General features: G+C 36.9%; 1 protein-coding gene across 1 annotated transcript in view; it reads right to left on the reverse strand.

Annotated features, from left to right (window-relative positions):
* Nucleotides 1–20,612, reverse strand: part of ODAD2 (outer dynein arm docking complex subunit 2) — a gene marked incomplete at its 5' end in the record, with an annotated part of 176,018 nt that overhangs the window by 31,299 nt on the left and 124,107 nt on the right. The window contains one exon of the mRNA XM_080812154.1: nucleotides 19,770–19,991. Coding sequence (XP_080668280.1) covers nucleotides 19,770–19,991 — 222 coding nt within the window. The remainder of the gene's footprint in view (nucleotides 1–19,769; nucleotides 19,992–20,612) is intronic.

The raw sequence follows: 20,612 nt of genomic DNA on the forward strand, positions 1-20,612 counted from the left end.
GCACCTGTACTTTTAAATTTGTGTCCAAAGATATTTCAAAAAGCCATCTTACACCATGGCAATGGGTTGGAAAATACAGAAAACACAGCTCCTAAGAACCTAAGAGTTTTGTATTTTTTCTTTTAATAACAAAAACTGATTGATCCAGAAGGAAGTGAAAAAAAGGGAGCCTCAGAAGGGAATGTTAATGCATGCATATTTCTGGTACATTAAAGACTCTGACGTGCTAATTCAAACACTGTTTACTTTTTGTATATAACAGGATTGCTGTTTTCAAGTGAAAAACAGAAGATATTTTCTGAGTGCCAAAAACTACTCATTCATGCAGTCTGAAATACCATTATTATTATTATTAATTCTTACGTCTAGCATCTGTGAATAGCTTCTTATACGAGAAAACCATTTTGGGTCAGCCGAAGGCCAAAAATAATGAGCTGGCCTCCTGCCTCTGTGTATTGAGTCAAGTAGCTGCCAATGAATAAAACTGATTTTTTTGTTGTTGTTCCTGGGATAAATTTCAGAAAATGAAAACAAACAGTTGTTGGTGCTTTTCATATATTTCCAGTGGAAAGAATATATTTTTCACAGGTTTAAAGATTGACTCCACTATAAGTAACCAAACAATTACGAGAAGCCGCCCGGTGTATTTCTGTGGTTTAGCAAAAGGGCCAAGTCGGAAGGAAAAGACATTCCCGGCATTTTCTGAAGCTAGATAAATACAGAGAAAAAATATAGATGAAAGATGGAACTGCTCTCCACAGTCTCTGCCAGATTCCTCGACTTTTTGGCATACTGATTGAATTTGGCAAATGTAACCAGTAACAATCTTTTCCATTAAAAAGAGTAGCATATACTTTATTTTACCATACTGTCTGTGCATATTTGACCCTCCAGAACTGTCTCTCTTTTTTAGAGAGTGATTCCTTCTGCAGAGTTGGCTGCAACTTCGTTTATTTGAAACGGATCATTTATCACCAAAAAAAGCTGCAGGGCACAGCTACTGTTGAACAGCTCCAACCTACAGCTCGGCAGGAAAAGTGGCTTTTTCTGAGACTGAAAGATGCTTTACCATGTGCCAACAGCATCTAATGCCAACCTAATGCCTTGATATCCAAACCTGTGTAAATGTGAGGAATCCTGAATGTACCATTTAGACAACATAAGCTACCCGGTCCTGTCATTTTCTTTTATTTGTGATCAGAAAAGCTCTAATGTGGCCTGATGTTCCTAATTTTGGTAACATGATTATGTTAAGAAAAAGAGTACCTCTCCAGCCCCAAATCTAAATTTCATGGACTCCAACACTTCTTAACCCTAAAAAATTTTTTTTCTCATCTGGCAGTGATACTGTAGTAAACTTATTCGGATAGGTAAGTAGCAGTCTCTGAAAATATGATGCTGGGGAGCAAGGACCAAGGCCATGGTTTCCAGCTTTGTGCAATTCAGGGAAGAAAGGCTCCCACCTGATAGGCCTCTTATTCAAACTCGATGGAAATGACTTTTTGTTTTTACCTTTCATTGGTTTCATCTACATTAAACAAAAATACGAGATTAGGGTGTCTACCTGTTGCTGTGAATTTCTGAATGCAACACAAAAGACATACTTTGTTTTTTAAACAGCCAAAAATTCAAGCAGCCTTTTTATAGTTGGCAGTGATGTATGTACATTATTGCTCTAATGTTATTTGCCATCTCATACACCCTTTCTTAATCAGTAAGTAGCAGCTAATTTAAAAAAAGGGAAAAGCATTAGTTTGGTGTGAGTGCCAGGTAAACCCTGTGGTTTCAATTTAAAGTTTGGAGCCAACAGTGACAGATATAAAAATGAGAATCTGTAATTTGCCAAGTTTAAAGTCCCAAAACCAACATGTGAATGCTTCACAGGTTTATACATCCATAAAATGAAGACTGTTTTGCATAGATTCAAAATGCTGAGGGAGTGTTATTTCTTAAACTTAAGATGACAGTATAATAATAGACCTCATTTAATCACAAAGTATTTGACCAAAAAAAATAAAATAAAATAAACGCCAAAAGTCACTGTTTAAATTTCAGAATGTGAAATCCATACCAGCAGTTGGCAATAGGTAGGTCTGAAATATTTTCAACAAAAATTATAAATAATTACCTTTCACTTTTTATATTTACATCCATTTATCTTACAAAGTTTGCTTTATGAATGAGTTCTTTAATAATAATAATAATAATAATAATAAAATAGAGATCGCCAGAGCAGTTAGCAAGAATTTATAATTTTAACAAACAAGGCACAACACTTTATGTGCTGCCGAAGTGAGCACAAGGCACAACACTTTAGAAATACTGGGTAGAATGACTTCTGTAGATCTTTAAAGGATTTGCAATAATAACCTCTCAACTAACGTATATATAACTCTAAAACACTCTCAAAAACAGCATGATAATACAAGACAGTGAATGTCAACTGACCTAACAGTTTCTCATGTTTGTTGGTCCAGAAATCAAAATCCTGGCTTGTCACATTAGTGCAAACCCTTTACCTTATCTTCCCAGCCCATCAGGGATGCACTTGACTATCCCTGTCCCTCACCCCCAGGGCAATCCTTGGAAGCCATTCTGTAAACAGTGCACTATTTCCTTGTCCACAGTGGATGAGAAGTGGGTACTTTTCCTGAATGGGGCCAATCAGATTCCCTTCCCTGAAGTTTCTGAATTGAAAGTGGGAATAGCCTGTGACCTCACTGGGTTGACTGGAGGGTGAAGCTGGGGGACACAGTGGAGAAAACCATGGAGAAACAGGGAAAGAGAAAGAATAAATTGAAATGGAGACAGAGGACAGATGAAAAAAGAAGAATGTGCTACAAAACCTATGAAACTCTGTCCCAGCACTTCTTTTGGGCTCTGCTGCCTGCTCTCTTTCCTTCTTTCCTCCTTCCTCCCTTCTCTCCCTCAGTCCTCCCTTTCCTCCCTCCCTCCCTTCCTTTCTCTCTCTCCCTTCCTTCCTTCCTTTTCCCTTTCTCTTTCTTTTTTCTTTCTCTCTCTCTTTTCCTTCCTTCCTTTCTCTTTCTTCTTCCCTCCCTCCCTCCCTTCCTTTTCTCCCTCCCTCTTTCCCTCCCTCCCTTTCTCTTTTTTCTTTTTCTCTGTCTCTCTTTCTCTCTCTCCTTTTTCTTCTTTCTTCTTTTTTTCTTTCCTTCCTTCCTCCCTCCCTCTCCCTCCCTCCCTCTCTCTTTCTCTTTCTCTCTCTCCCTTTTTCTTTCCTTCCCCAAGACAAAACTAAGAGTCAGGTGCTCAGCTGACTGTACCACCCAGGTGCTCCCATGGCTCTGCTGATTTCTTGCTCATGAGATCTGTCAAACATCTATATATTCTCTTTGGTGCCCAAGCTTATTTGAGTCACTTATGTTGCTTGCAATTTATTGTATTCTAATTGGTCCTGCACTCTATCTATGGGACTTTGGACACATCACTTAGATTATTGAACTAAAACTTCCCAATCTTTAATATGGGTACAGTAATGCCTGTATCACAGGGTTAATGCAAAGACTAAACAAAATAAGAAATGAAGCACTTAGCCCAGCAGTGACCACTCAGCAATCGGCTGCTATTTTTAAAAAAGGTTACCCTGTAACTTACATTTTATGAAATACATACAGCTATCTATATTACATATTTGTTAGTCAAGGGAAAGCTCTGCAATCTCTTATTATAAAGCCAAATATTCTAATATTTGTTCATTATTCATTTAATGGGTGATTCAAAATATTTGGTGAAATTTAAAATGAAAAGGGCTTGCTGACAACTATTATCACTATGGTTATTTCCCTCTTCGTAGTAGAAACCTTGGGGGAAAAAAAAAGATTTGTGAATAAATCCATACTTCTTCCTGTTCCCTTACTCTCTCATCTAATCTATAATGAAGTCCTGTTTAGGCTGCCATGTGGTCGTGCACTGACAGCTCACCACCTTCCTAGGGAGCTTTTTGCTAACGTGCTTTCTGACCTGCTTCTGTGCACCTCTGACAGTGATCTTCAAAAACAAAAATGGGACCATAGCACTGTTCTCATTAAAATTTTTCAATGGCTTCTCAGTACAGTAGAATAAAATCTCAATTCTTTATTATGGTCTGGCACTGCCCATATAATCCAGGCCCCCACCTCGCCAGCTCTCCAGACACCTCTTGTGTCACTCTCCCATTCTGTCACTCAGCCTCCACTACCTTGATCTTCTTGCAGGTCCTTGGAAACTCTAAGCACATTCCCACCTTATGACCATGGCACATACTTTCTGTAAATTCTTCTCCTGTCTTCATTCTTTGTATCTTAGTGTAGACGCACCTGCTCCAAGATGCTTTCTCTGACCTCCTGGTATAAAGTATGTTAGCCCTCTGTTATCTTTCATCCAACCTCATTTGTATCCTTCATAGCATTCAGCACACTTAGTAATTATTTTGTCAATTTATTTGTTTTTGGCCTGCCCCTTCTTATGGTGCTTGAGAAAGCTATGGGTCCCTTGGTCTTCCTCTTTCTTCCTGAATTCTGGGAGTGATGAATAGGTCAAGTCCTGTCTGTGTGGAGAATCTATATGCTGTGTCTTTATTCTACCCCTTTGCAAAGGGATACCTTTGTGAAGAAGGAGTCATTTCCTGGGTCAGCACTAATCATATGCGGTCATTCTTGGCTATATCTTCAAGAGGTCTTGTGCCCGTTAGCTGCATATTTTCCTCTGATTTCAATAAATGAATAACCACTATATGGTATATGGAAATGAAGTAGGGTGGAATCACCTCTTTCCACAAAGAGTTATCAATATTCAAGCATTTGAAGGATTAATTTGTTAAAAGGGAAATTCAGAAGCATATAAAATTATCTTTAAATGGATTCTATAAAGCCATAGACTATCTCCAGATAGATTAACTTAAAGTAGAAATTAAAAGATAATTTCCTGTGGTTAAGTCTTTAAATAAATTTAGATGGTAAACTGAAAGGGAAAGCCAAGTCAGTTAGTGATTAAAATTCTTTAAAAAAAAAAAAAAGAAAAAGATTTATTTATTTATTTGAGAGAGAAAGTGGGGGGAGGGGGCAAACGAAAGAGGAAGAGGGAGAATCTCAAGTATGCTCCACGGTGAGGGACAAGCCCTGTAGGGCTCAGTCTCACAAACCTGAGATCAGGACCGGAGCTGAAATCAAGAGTTGGATGCTTAAACAACTGAGCCACCCCTGTGCCAAGTGATTAAAATTCTGAACAAAAAATATTTATCCAACTTTTACATTTGAACTCTCATCTGACATAAAATCAGTATGGTAAAAATAATCATTTAGTAGTAATTATTAAAACCAATTACCGGTGAGTGCATAAGTCCACCAAAAATCATGTCAAGAGTGCTCCTTGCAACACTATTTTAATAGACCTAATTTATTCTTGCTTTAATATATAGAAGATTATTTAGAAAGAGTCTTGTTCAAGTTATCCATTTTTAAGTTTCTCAGAATGTTGAAGATGTATTATATATTTTATAAACAATCCACAATTACATGTAAAGTAACATCTTGTATATTCTCTAGAACAGATGAGAAACTAATATCTAAAATAAATTAGAAAACAGTATCTAGAATAAATTAGAAACTGGTGTTATAGTTTAAATAATAAAAGATTGAAGCCACTTATGGAATATTAAGTCTTAGCAGGAACAAACCTGTCTGCACACAAATCAGTGCACAGATATCCTGAGGGTTAGGAAAGATAGAGCTGAATCAATAATAATTTACAAGTCACTCCAGTAATCTGTGTAAATATACAAAATTTGAATACAATTATGGTAGACGTTGTGGTGGCCGCCCAGCATAACTGAATAGAAAAGCAATTGGCTGATGAAGAATGTCCCTACATACCATAATTACCAGGGAGATAACTATAAAACTTAGCATCTAAACTTAATAAACTAATTTTAAAAATAGGCTAAATGTAGACTAATTCATCAGAATCCAGGACATTAGAAGAATGTTCCCTTGAAATATGAAGCAAGCAATGTAAGGACAAATAAAAAGTTGCTTTACACTCAAAGTAGAAGACTTACGGATTTTCTTTTCTAACTGGTGGTTTGGGATAATACTATGAAATAAATAAGGGTTAGAAAAGTTATAGTGACCAAATGTTCTGATCCCAAATCAGGAATTTTAGCAATTTATATAAAAAGTTTTAGGGTATAAAAATTAAATTACATTTATACATTTAACATACATTTAGGGTCCATCTAAATCAACTTTATAGAAAATGTTAAAACCATATCAAATTTGAATAGTTAATAAAGGTAGTCACAGAAGGAATATTTTAGCAGTATTCAATTCCTTTTTCTAAGTTTAAGTGTATTCCTTATCCAGAGCTTCTCAAACTTTACTATGAATATGAACCATCTGGGAATCTTCTTAAAATGCAGATTCTGATCCAGTGGGTCCAGGGTGGAGTCTGAGATTCCGAACTTCTAACAAAGCACCTTGGTGCTCCTGTTGCTGTCTGTCTGGGACCACACTTTGAATAGCAAGTCCTGAGCCCTTGGCTGTTGGGAGAGACCAAGAACAAAAGGCCCCAGAGCAGTTGCCTCCAAGCCACAAGCAACTTTGTTCATGTATTCCAGTGTGCCATACCAATATTCCATGTTTTCCTGCTGACAGGGAAAAGATTAGGAAGCAGCATTGCAGAAGACAATCATATAACATAGATTTTGATACACTTTCACGGGTAACGGTTGGATTGGGTCTGGCATACTGGGTCAGGTCTTCCTATTTTCAAAGTTTACAGCTTTGAGGATAGTATTTTAAACAAGTTAACTTGTCAATTGTCTTCTTTCAGGTATAGGAACTTACATTTTTTATAACATTAGCAGAAAGTTCTTGTTTTCTTTGATGAGGAGCAAAGAAAGTGCTCTAGGGACTTTGTCTACACACTTGCAGGGGTGCCACAAAGCACAATTCTACAACTCTGTGCCTATCACAATTCCACATGGGCCCAAGCCACACTCCTGCTGTTCAGCATGACATCATACACTGGAACATTCTACACGCAGAGTTGTATTTGTTAGGTGGATTAGTTTTCAATGCAATGGCTTAATCATCCTCTGGTGTTCTTTAGTCTTTTCCTTTGAGAAGGTTGATTTTTGCTTCCCTTATATTCCGTATCATGGACAAACTAATGTAAATGGCTGTCTTGCCACTGACACTCCTGGGGATCTTAAACTTTTGTGTGCTTCTCAGTTACCTTAGGAGCTTGGTTGAAATAGTTTCTTGGTCTTAGTCATAGAGACTCTGAGCCAGTCAATTTAGGGTATGGCCCAGCCACCTTTATTTATCTTTTTTCAAGCTCTGTATTGCTTTGGACAGGTGAATTGTAGACCACACCCTTTGAGAAACACTGCTGCAATGGGCCAGAGTACATGAGGATGGCCAAGGAGTAACTATTGGGAATGTTCCATAATAAAGAGTATTGTGTAATGAGAGATGAAAGCTCTGACTTGTAAGAAGTTATAAGGCCTTAGCTTAGCATGAGCGTTTTGTCCCAGGTATCCAGTTTGAACTTAGGTTTTTAATTTAATTTCTTTAGCTAGGGGTTTTTCTTTTCACCGTATAATAATTAATGGCATTTATAGTACCTAGAAGTCTATCCCTTGGTGATGGGGGGTGTTTTTCATATTAAAAGTAAGATACATGAGGGGCGCCTGGGTGGCTCAGTGGGTTAAAGCCGCTGCCTTCAGCTCGGGTCATGATCCCAGGGTCCTGGGATCGAGCCCCGTATCGGGCTCTCTGCTCAGCAGGGAGCCTGCTTCCTCCCTTCTCTCTCTGCCTGCCTCTCTGCCTACTTGTGATCTGTCTGTTAAATAAATAAAAAATCTTAAAAAAAAAAAAAAGTAAGATACATGAAAGATGGGTAGTTACAAAGATCTTAGACTTTTGGAATAGAGCTCATGTAAGTGGTAGTTATAGAAAATTGACATAGATTAGTGTAAAAGGCTTAAATTAATCCCAAAGCTCTTGTATTCAGGTTTTCCACTTTCAATTTTCTTAATTCTAAAAAGGCAAATATATACATATATGTGTATATACATACACATACAAACATACAACATAAATTGCCATTAAGATTAACTAATATATCACTACCTTTGGAAAATATAGCTACTCTTCTTAAAGTCCATGTAATAATAGAAATAATTGTTTTGAAAAAATCACAAAATCATCTGGTTTTAACTTCATATACTATAACTCTTACTAGTAATAATGTTTAATGGGCATAAATTAAGAATACACAGAAGCTACAAACACAGCAAGCAAGGCTAGAAAATCCTGAAAACTAAGGAGAGAAAGAGAGCATTTGGGCTGCAGAAGGACCGCAGCATTCCACCATAAAACAAGTACGATCTCTGCCAAGTCCTCTTCCCGCTTTGTGCTTTCCCAGACAGCTGCTCTGTCTCCTACAGCAGTTTCTCAACCAGGCTGGGTTGGTCTTCCAAACACAGCCTTACACACCAGCACCCACACCCACACACGTGTGCCATTAAGGCCCTCCTGCTTCACCCTGCAGTGGGCGGTAAGAGAACAGACTATGGAACCAGATTTCTTGGGTTCTTTCCTTATGAGGGGTGATTCAGGGCAAATCACTTAATCTCTATGTAACTCAGTTTCTTTATCTGCAAAATGGAGATGATCCCTATCACACTGGAACATGGAAAAGACTAAATAAAAGGATATGTGTGAATGTAGCTTTTGGAATGGTGGCTAGGCACCGAGGAAGCTGAATAAAATGAAAATAGTATTACTTTCATTATTATCTCTTCTGCTGTACTTACATGTAGCTCTGTTTTTCATCTTTTCTCGCCTTTAGCTTTCAAGAAGGGGAGGGAAATGTATTTTGCTGGGATGTGGCAGTGGTGACGTAGCCAAAGCATGAGATGGATTCATTATAGTGAAGCAGAGACAAGTATTCTATTAGCCCAGACCGTCCTAGACACATCTGATTTTTCCAAAGACTCCTTGGATATTTGAGAAGACTGAATCACCTCAAGGGCAAAAGCATTGCCTAGAGCTCTCCAAGGAAAACTTAAAAAGAAAAAAATAAAGTGGCTTTAAAGGATCATTCTTGTATCAGATTTTTAGATGTACTACACTTATAAGATGCAAAGAATTAAGATTAAAATTCTTAATTCCTCCTGAAAAGATTCTTATCTTGTAAACCTTTCTGTCAAAGCCAAGTGCTAAATAAATATGAAAAGGATGGCTCCTACTGGGTTCCATAAACAACTATTAAAGGGCAGCACAGCACTAGTACAGTAATTTTCAGTTCTTTCTTTTTTCTTTTTTTTAAAGATCTTACTTATTTGATAGAGAGAGATCAGAAGTAAGCAGAGCAGCAGGCAGAGAGAGAAGGGGAAGCAGGCTCCCCGCTGAGCAGAGAGCCCGATGTGGGGCTCGATCCCAGGACCCCGAGATCATGATCTGAGCCGAAGGCAGAGGCTTAACCCACTGAGCCACCCAGGTGCCCCATTTTCAGTTCTTTCTAAAGCAGCAAAAAGCTGTTTTGAAACAAGATCCCATGCATAATTTAACTATATAAAATGGAAAAACTAGCTGGTCTAAGTAAAGTAAGTGACTGTCCCCCACACCAAGCATTGGCTTCTCCCTTGCCTTGAGTACTGGGCCCTGGTGTCTCCCAGGGGAACCCTAACAGTCCATGAGACATGGTTTGAAATTTGCTCATCTAGTGGAAACAGCCCTAAAACTAGACATTACAATCATTTATGATGTTATGCCATGTGTTGATTGTGTGGGTTTTGGTACCTCACTGATCTCTGGGACTTACATTCCTTGTCTGCAAAATGTGTGTTTAAAATGGATAACTCATCTCTATCAGCTCTCACTTTTCATGAATTTATTGTATAAAGAAAGTATGAAAAGAAAGTTAAGAATTTTGCTTCATGCCAAAATAGGGTAGCAGGGAATGGATTTATCTTCCCATCTAAAACAACTTAAAAATGCTAAAATCTATAAAGTAATGGGTTTTAAGACATTGGACATCAGGCAACTGTGATCCCCAAGAGAAGGAAAACTTCAGAGGTAAGTCTTATGATTGTCCCAGCCTACTGCCTGGAGCAAGTTGTAGCACAGAGAGAGAAAAGCCCAAAGAAGCCCAGCAGCTCCCTGAGCCGGGAGGCCAAGCTTGGGGATCTGTGATGACTGGAGTCTTCAAGCAAGATTACTGGAGGGAGAGAACTCTCTGAGCACCAAACTCTGGAGATTTGCTGTTGGTACCCCTGAAACTTCAGTGCAGACCTGATGAGCACTTGTGTGTGTGGAAACCACAGACCCAAGGACAGATCATCTGGAACAATCTCCGAAGCTTATACAGGTCCACTAATGCCTGATCTCACCACCCAGTGTGAAAGACTTCCTAATTTATGGGTTTCAGGCAGAGTAACTGTGAGTCTCTTACCTCAGTAGTGGGTAAGAATTAGCCACACTCTAATGTTGCTAACAAAACATGGAACTGAAAGGAGCAAATTGTTTGTGAGTAACATAATGGCATCCTAGGAAAAACCTCAAGAATATTTACAGAAACTATCTAGCACTCGACTCATTAAAATTTGGTTTCTTCCAAGAAACAGACTCTTAACTGTAGAGAACACACTGATGGTTAGCAGAAAGGAGATGGGAGTGGGGGGAGATGGGGAAACAGGTGATGGGGATGGAGGAGGGCACTTGTCATGATGAGCACCAGGTGTTGTATGGAAGTGCTGAATCACTACATTGTACACCTGAAACGAATATAACACTGTATGTTAACTACACTGGAATGAAAATTAAAAACTTAATAAAAAATCCTCCTCCACCCCAAGGTCAGTGTCTGACATGACTCATGATAAAGAGAAAAATCAACCAACTGAAAGCAAACCAGAAATGACACTAGTTACTAGAACTGGATTTCATGAGCTATGGGAAAGACTCAGCATGTTACGGAGAGACGTGAAAGATATAGAAAGACTCAACTTTAATTTTGAGAGATGCAATTCTGCTGAGATGTAAAATGCACTGATGGAAATAAAGGTAAATTGAACATTGAAAAAAATAAGATTTTCTGAACTTGAAGGCGTAGAAATAAAAACATTCCAAATTGAAACAGAGAGAGGAAAAAAACTGAAAAAATGAACAGAGTCGTAAGGAGCTATAGGAAAAACATCAAGTAGCCAGATATAGGTGAAAAGTGTTTCCAAAGGACAGTAGAAAAAGAAGACAGAGCAAATGGTTTTCTATTTGAAGAAATAATGGCTCCAAATTTTCCAAATTTGATGAAAACTATAGCTTATAAATCTAAGAAGTTCAATAAGCCCAAGCATAAGAAACATAAAGAAAATAACATGAAGGCACATCATAATCAAATTGCTCAAAATCAGGGAAAGCGATAAAATTTTAAAAGCAGTAGTACAAAAAAATGACATACATGTTAACAAGCAAAAGAATGACTGCAGATCTTTTTCTCAGAAACAAGTGTGAATACAATGAAGCAACATGTTTACTGAAGGAAAAAATGTCATTGTAAAATTCTCTCTACCAAAAATACTTTTCAAACACAAGGACAAAATAAAGTCTTTTTTAGACATACAAAAGATGAAAGAATTTGTCAATAGAGCTATACTACAAGAAATGTTAAAAGTTCTTTGGGCAGAAAGAAAATGAGACCAGATGGAAATCTGCATCTACAGAAGGGAATAAATAGCACTTTTACCTACTTACTTAAAGCTTTTTAATTAATAATTGATTATTTACAGCCCAAAACAAGAACAATATGGAATTTATAATACGCATGAGTCAAATAAATGACAAAAGCCAGGAAGACAAAAATGGAAGCCTAGTACTGTATGATTCTTAAACTATATGTTTCTGTGTGTAATAGAACTTGAAGATACACTGTGCTGAATTTTGTATAGATATATATACACATACACTATAAACTCTAAAGCAAGCACTAAAGGAACAACAAAGAATCATAACTAACAAAAACTAAACAAGAAATAAAAAAACAAAAAGGATAACATGGAATGTTAAAAAAATTTTAATTAAGTCAAGGTGACAAAAAGAAAAGAATAGATGGGGAAAAGAGGGAATAAATAAAATCACATTTAAAGCCAATCATGTCAGTAGCACATTAAATGTAAATAGTGTAGATACCCCATAACCTCCCCCCAAAAGTCAGAGTTTGTGATTTGAATTTAAAAAAAAAAGCAAGTCCCTACTAAGTGCTCCCGATAGTTAATAAATAAAAATACACAAATGAGGTAGAAGTTTAGGAAGAGCTACAGGATTTAGCATGCTAATTTTAACCAAAAGAAAGCAGGAGAAAAGGCAGATTTCAAAGCAAAGAATATGACAAGGGATGAAGGTGATTTCATACATATAAAGATGTTGTCAAGAGGACATACTATTCCTAAATACTTATGCACTTAACAAAAGTTTCAAAATCCATAAAGATAAACTGATGAGATGGAACAGTGAGAAAAGTGGGTAAATCCACCGTAACTGGGGTATTTCTGTAGTATAGTGGTTAACACATTTCCCTCACAAAATAATAGATAGAACAAGTAGTTATAAAATCAACAAAGACGTAAAATATTATTGAACAATATTAACCAACTTGGCCTTATTAAGCTTTATAGAACACTTTATTCAACTACATCAGAATACTCATTTTTTTTCCCAAGTGTATGTAGAGCATCAATGAGTTAAACCATATTCTGGGTCACAGAACAAATGTCACATTAAAAAAGTAGTCAAGGAGGGGGCCTGGGTGGCTCAGTTAGTTGAGCATCTGCCTTTGTCTCAGGTCATGATCCCAAGGTCCTGGGATTGCGCCCCACATCAGGCTTCTTGCTCAGTGGGGAGTCTGCTTCTCCCTCTGCCCCTCAACCCATTTGTGCTCTTGTGCTCTCTCCCTCTCAAATAAATAAAATGTAAAAGAAATAGTTAAGTAATATAATGTATGCTCTCTGACTACCGTGGAAGTAAATTAAAAATCAATAACAGAAAAGCCAATGAAAAATCCTCAAATATTTAAAAACTACATATAACACTTCTAAATAATCCACTCCTAAAATATTTTTAACCAAATGAAAATAAAAACGTAACTTACCAACATTTCTGAGATGTAGCTAAAATAGTATTAGAAGGAAATTTATATGGCTAAGAAACATTTTTAGAAAAGATTAAGGTATCAAATCATGTTAGTTTCCACTTTAAGAAAGTAGACATAGAAGAGCAAATGAAACCCCAAAGTAATCAGAAGAAAGGAAATAAGAAAGATCACAGTAGAAATCAGTGAAATAAAAAAAGAGAAAAAGAGAAAAATAAGGAAACAAAAGCTAGTTCTTTAAGAAGATCAATAACATGGATAGATGTCTAGCCACACTGATCAGGAGAAAAGAGAAGACAAAACTACCAATAACAAGAGTGAAAAAAATGTCATAACTACAGATTATAAGTATATATTAAGAGGATAAGGGAATGTTATGAACAACTTTATGCCAATACATTTGACAATATAACTCTGATGAAATGAACTAACTCCTTGAAAGACACTACCAAAGCTCTTTCAAGAAGATAAAAACTTGAACAGCCCTATCTTGAGTAAGGAAATTGGATTTGAAGTTTAAAACCTCCTGAAAAAAACTTTAGGTTTAGATGCTTCACCTGTGCATTCTACCAAACATTTAGGGGAGAAATAATACCGGCACTATAAAGTTCTCCCAGAAAACTGAAGAGGAAGGAACACTTTCCAACTAATTTACTAAAGCATTACTGTGATACAGCATTACTATGATAGCAAAACAGAGACAATACAAGAAAAAAATACTACAAACCAACATCCCTCATGAACACAGGTGTAAAACTCCAAGCAACATTTTGGTACATTAAGGTCAACAAAGTATAGAAAGGATAACACATTGTAACAAAGTGGGTTCATCCTAAGAATGCTGGGTTGGTTTCATTTAAATCAGTGTGATTCTCCATAATAACAAATTCTTAAAGAAAAAATCATAATATAATCTCAATAGATAGAGTAAAAAGCATTTGACAGAATGCAGTATCCATTCCTGATTTTTTTTTTTTTAATTCTAATCAATGTAGTAGAAGGGAACTTACCCAGCCTGATAAAAGTCACCTAACAGGGGTGTCTGGGTGGCTCAGTTGCTTAAATGTCCAACTCTTGATTTCAGCCCAGGTCTTAATCTCAGGGTGTTGTGAGTTCAGACCCCATGTTGGGAGACTAAAGCATGGAGCCTAAAAACAAAAAGTCACCTAACAAAAACCTATAGCCAACAGTGAACTGAATGGTGAAGGACTGAATGTGTTACCTTCAAGATAAGGAATAAGACTGGGACATCTGCTCTTAATTGCTTTTTTCTCAATATTGCATAGGAGTTTTTGGCCCATGCAATCAAGCAAGAAGAGTAAATAAAAGACATCCAGGTTAGAAAGGAAGAAAGAGAAGTCTTAATTTGTAGATGACATGATTGTTTTTGTAAGACACAGGCAATTGACAATCTATTTTTGTATGGCTCAAAAAATGAAGAATGGTTTTTACATTTTTGTACAGTTGTAAATAATAACAACAACAATAAAAGAAGAATCTGCAACAGAGACTTTATGTGGTCCGTAAAGCCTAAAATATTTATTATCTGGCCCTTTAGAGAAAATGTTTGCTGACCCTGGCCTATGTAGGAAATCTGCTGGAATCTCCAAAAGCCTACTAGATCAAATTAATGAATTTAGCAAGGTTGTAGGATATAAGATTAATACACAAAATCAATTACATTTCTATGTATCAGTGAATAATCAGAAAATGAAAATTTTAAAATTAAATCGAGTAGCATCAAAAATATTTACATAGAAGTAAATGACAAAAGATGTAAAAAAAACCTATATGACAAAAATCACATAATATTGCTGAAAAATTAACACTTAAATAATGGATATTGCTTCTTTGTGATTCAGATGACAATAATATTAAGATGGCAATTTTCTCCCAAATGATGCATAGATTTAATGTTCATCCCAATCAAAATCTCAGCATTTCTTGTAGAAATTAACAAACTGATTTAAAAATTCATAGGGAAATGTAAAGAACTAGAAGAGCCAAAATAACTTTTTAAAAATATTTACTTACTCATGAGGAACAGAAAGAGAGAGAGAGAGGCAGAAGCAGAGGGAGAAGCAGGCTCCCTGCAGAGCAGAAAGCCTAGGGACTAGATCCCAGGACCCTGGGATCATGACCTGAGCTGAAGACAGATGCATAACTGACTAAGCCACCCAGGCACCCCCAACTTAAAGAAAAAGATAGGAACCTTGATACCACCTAACTTTATGGCTAAAAAGCTACAGTAATTAAGACAATGTGGTATTGGTATAAATACAGACAAACAGAACAATGGAACAAAACAGATATATTCAACTATTTTTTTTTCAAGATTTCAAAAGAAATTCAGCAAGGAAAGGACATTATTTCAACAAAGGATGCTCATATGCTCCCCAAATGAACTGTAATTCATTCCCAAGACCATAAACAAAAATTAACTCAAAATGGTTCATAGACTTAAATATAAAACCAAAAGTTATAGAACTTCCAGAAGAAAACAAAGAAGATCCTTGTGACCATGTGTTAGGCAAATCTTTCTTAGATATAACACCAAAAGCATGGTCCATTTAAAAAAAAAAAAACCACAATATTAATTGGACTTCATCTACTTTGGAGATGAAGATCATTATCCTGATCTGATCGTGGCTTTGTGGGTATGCATATATATGGCACAATTTATCACATCAACACTCTAGATATGTACACATGTATGTCAATTATAAAACTATTACATATTTTAAGTTAGAAATGAAATAAGGAAGACATTTGATGTGTATATAGTATTAGAATTAAAAATCTATCTCACTGGAATCCTTAAAAATCTTTCTCACTTTAAAGGATAAATGCGAAAAAACAAAAAAGTCAATCAGAAACATGTCTATATATGACTCTATATTTGGTATAATATAGTTACTGATACCTAATAGTGCTAAGTAATTTAATGGCATATCACCAAGAGACTATCCCCAGCACTCCAGGGAATATCGGAATGTGAGGAAAATACACAAGACCACAAAGATACAGAAAGACTATTAATTAACAAAATACTATAGTTCGATCAAACATTAAGCATGTGGACTGCAGATAGACCCTGAGGGTTCCTGGGTGATCTCAGCCTCTCAAGTCCATTTACTTGGCTCAAAAGCGTTAGTGATATTTTTCTTTTTGGTGCCAGGCTTCAAAGACTATGGGGTGTGTATACTTCTTGGGTTCCCCACTCTCTGGAATGCCATTTCATGTGCTCAGTCTGGGAGGCTTCCAAGACAGCCTTTGCCATTCCACCCAATGTGAACTGTTCTTCCCTCTCTCTTTTGGATCCACTTCTGGTTGTATTTTCTGCAATCTCTTCAATTTCCTGCCTTCCAGAAAGTTATAGGCCCTAAAGTAGCTTTCACCTGCCTGGTATAGACATTTGCAAAACAAATCCAATGTCACCATGGGGAAGGGAGCTTAATGCCTTTTTTAGGTGCTCATCATCTTTCTATCTGATCACTTTTTCTGTCTTAGGAAAGGGCTTGTCTTGCTCAGTTTTTCCTGCAACTTCGTTCCCTCCTGGTATTACTTTCCTATGTTATGGCTTTGTTATAATTAGCAATAACTTTGGTATATTGCCTAGAGTCCTCATGCTTTCAACAGAGTTGCAAACAGATCTGCATCCATGTTCACAAGTCCCTGAACTTGAGAGAAGATCTGTGTAAAATCATAAAGAGGAAGAAGAATGCATTATTCCTCTCATGTCGCATTTACTAGGGCAGGGGACTTATTAGTTCATATAGAAGAGAGCCCTACCTGGAAAGGCTCTAACACCAGGATTATTTTTCAACATGATTGAGTCAAGAAATCCTTGTTGACTGCTTAGCAGCATTTAAACACAAACCCTTTGGAAACTCCCTCTTCCTCTGGATTCTAGAACTCCTGGGTAACGTGTTAACTTCCTAAAGTTACTCTGACAGCTCTTCTTCCTAGCCTACATGCTCTGCAAATGTAAATGAAGACATTTCCCAGGCTTCTCTAAACTCTCTGCCAAAAACAACTTTACCACTCCTGTTCATGATTTATTACCTCTCACTGATACTTCCCAATCTTCCCCTCTCCTGCCTCTAGACTTGTGATGTCCGATAAGAAAGCCACTAGCCACTGGTGAGAACGTGAAATGTGGCCAGTCCAAATGGAGATGTACCATCCATATAAAACACAAATACTAGATAGATAGATAGATAGATAATAGTATATACAATATATATATACACAGATAATAGTATATATAATAGTATTGATATGTAACAGTATTGATATGTTGATTGATATTGATATGTAACAGTATTGATATGTAACAGTTGATTATATATATAATGGTATTGATTATATGTATGTATATATATAATATTCATTATATATATAATAGTATTGATTAAATGTTGAAGTAAAAATGAAGTAAAAATAGTTTAGATATATAGGGTTAAATAAAATATATCATGAAAATTAATTTCACCTGTTTCTTTTTATCTTTTTTGAAATTCTAGCTCCTAGAAAACTTAATATTAGATATGTGGATTACATTACATTTGCTCTGGACAGCCCTTCTCTAGATCTGAAATTCAAACTGACCATTTAAATCGAACACAGTAGAAACTGAAACCAATCTATTCCAGGCCCTCAAGCCTGCTCACTGTTATTATGGAATAAACATCAGCTGGCATGAGACAGGTTGTGTAACATCAGCTGCTGCTGTCAAGGAAATTGTATGATGAAGGAACTAACTCTAGAATGAATTACTTATGACCTGGGTGACAGGAGGACTCTGGTAATTGTCAGTGTTGCTCGTGGGTAGCTGCAGCGGGCATATACGTAGGACTGGGATATAACTCTGTAAGCTTTCTACTAGGAAAGCACAGTAGCAATTAGGAATGAAAACTAGGGATCTGCTAAAATAGTGGATAGTTTGTATGCATTTGGAGTCAGAAACTTTAGCAGTTACACGTTGTGACATACTCAGAACAGGTATTGTAACCACCCAAAGGTGCCAGATATTCTCTTACATGATCTTGACTTATGGAATCTTCCTCTTCACCTAGCCCCAAACCTGGAGTCATTTTTGATTCAACCCTTTCCTTACTCCCCATAGCCAAGCACTACACCAAACCCTGTTTATTCCACTGACACCCACTTGCCACATCCACATTTCTTTCCTCTTTAAAGAAAACCAGAGGGGGCACCTGGATGGCTCAGTTGGTTAGTGTCTGGCTCTTGATTTTGGCTTCAGTCATCATCTCAGGGTCCTAAGATCAAGCCCCATGTTGGGGCTGGAGCCTGCTTAAGATTCTCTCCCTGCCTCTGCCTTCCCTCCTCTCCTGCTTGCATGTACTCTCTCTCTAAAAAAAGAAGAAAAAAAAAAAAAGAAAAGAAAAGGAAAGGAAAAAGAAAAGGAAAAAAGAAATGAAAAAACCAGAGAAGGGACACACAGGTTCATATGCTGCCCCCACAGTCCCAAGAGGGAGAGCTCAGGATTAGGCTTGACTTTATATCATGACAGAGTCATTTACAAAAAACAACATCCTGTTCTTTACAGTTATTCTTCAGTAGAAATAGCAGGCAGTTAGGAAGGCAAACAGGGGAGATGGAGAGGCCCTCAAGAGACCTTAAGATGTTGGGGGAAAGGGCCTAGGGATGAACAAACCCAGTTTTCTTTCTTTGTTTTTCCTTTTCCTGTTCCCTCCCCCTGTCCATTTTTGTTGCTTTCTTTTTCCAGTACATATAAGATGTGTGGGTGGGTGAACAGAGTTTCATCACTTTACATAGCAGACTACAATTCCTAAGTGATTTTGGATTATCCATTGACTTGCCTTAGAAGAAATGATTCAGAATTACATGTGCAGCTGAGCTTTATGTCAGTTAAACTGTAACCTTATTAAACTTTAAAACTTTGAGTAGCCTAGAAATTCTATTCTTAAACTAACTGGCAATTGTCTAAGCATATGTTATATGTCAGATGCTATATCAGGCTGCTTAATTTTTTTATAATTTTATTTTTTTAAAGGCCCTACTGATGGAATGTTAGATTGGGCAAGTCCTGTTCAGGAACAGAATGTATAGATATATTAAAGTCTTTGTGCTTCTAGAAGCTCTCCTACCTGTGTGTTGATTAAAGGCAAAGAAAATCCTGATGCACAATTTTTTTGGAAAAAAAAAGTGTCTTTGAATTGGTCCTTTGCTATTACAGTTAAGACCTTCAAGTTGCCATCTAGTTGTTTCAGTCAGCTCCTTTGCTGTAGTTTGTGCCTTTGTTATTTAAGTCCTAAGTAAATAATATATTAAATAGACTTGTGAATGCCCCTGATTATTCATGCACTGTACATTTTTTTCAATCAAATTCAAATTATGGAGCAATTATTCAACTAAGTGTGTCTTATACTCTTCAGTTTAGAAAAAATCGATCTCCAACTTTCCTGCTGCATAAACCATGCTAACACATGGCTCAACAGCCACCATGACCCAACAAGAAAGCAGTTTTGTGTGTCTAAATACTCCCCATCAGTGAAATCTTATTGTTACATAAGTTTCTTTCCAACCACCATATACCTAATTTGGACTAAACCCCAAAGTCGATCAATCAACAGTACCTTTACTGCCCCATTCTCGTGCATGGTGATGCAGTTATCTGCATCTTCTGAGAGCTGGTACAAGGCTTGAGCTGTTGCTCGATGTACATTGGCGTCATTTGATTTCAGGTAACGCACTAATGGAGCCACTGCTTTGTACTCGCCAAAGGCCACTCTGTTTCTCCCCCACATACAGCAGCGTGAAATAGCTTCTGCTAGATGGCACCTCAGTTTATCATTATTCTGCACAAAGGAAATGGATAGTGGTACATGCGTTGCAATGAACGTGTGAGGTCATGTTTCTGTGCCAGATGTTTATTACCCAATAAAATGCCAGGGAGTCAAGCGAGAACAGCTAGGAGGCTATTCAGGTGGTGTCTTGAAAGAAATGACTATTTTGGTGGTCCCTAATTGGGCCAAGGTTCAATCCTGTGTTTTCTTTTTATGACTTCAAATATTTTTAATTTCTTTTTATTGACTACTGAATGTAGTCAATACACTCAAACATGATCAAGTGTCAAGCATTTGTTATTTGCTCAAGGCTTGATTTCCTTTTGAGAAGGTGCTGTAGGGAAAAAAATAGTTAAAAAATATTGGACATTCTTAAGGGAGCATTTCATCTGACTGGGATACGTGGATTAACTCTACACCTTCACCCCAGGAATACTTTTACATCAGTAATACACCTTGGTTCCCAACAGGGAGAAGGCAGTGCAGCAAACACTGATATGTTTGAGTCTCCCATTTTCCTTTCTGTAGCCTTTGTCCAGACTATATCCTTCTTTTTGTATGTAATTAACTTCTATGGGTATAATATAATTAAATACGATATAGTTTTCTGTTTGTTAATTGTATTGTTCTCTT

The sequence above is a fragment of the Martes martes genome (assembly GCF_963455335.1).
Source record: "Martes martes genome assembly, chromosome: 8".
Taxonomy (NCBI): Eukaryota; Metazoa; Chordata; class Mammalia; order Carnivora; family Mustelidae; genus Martes; species Martes martes.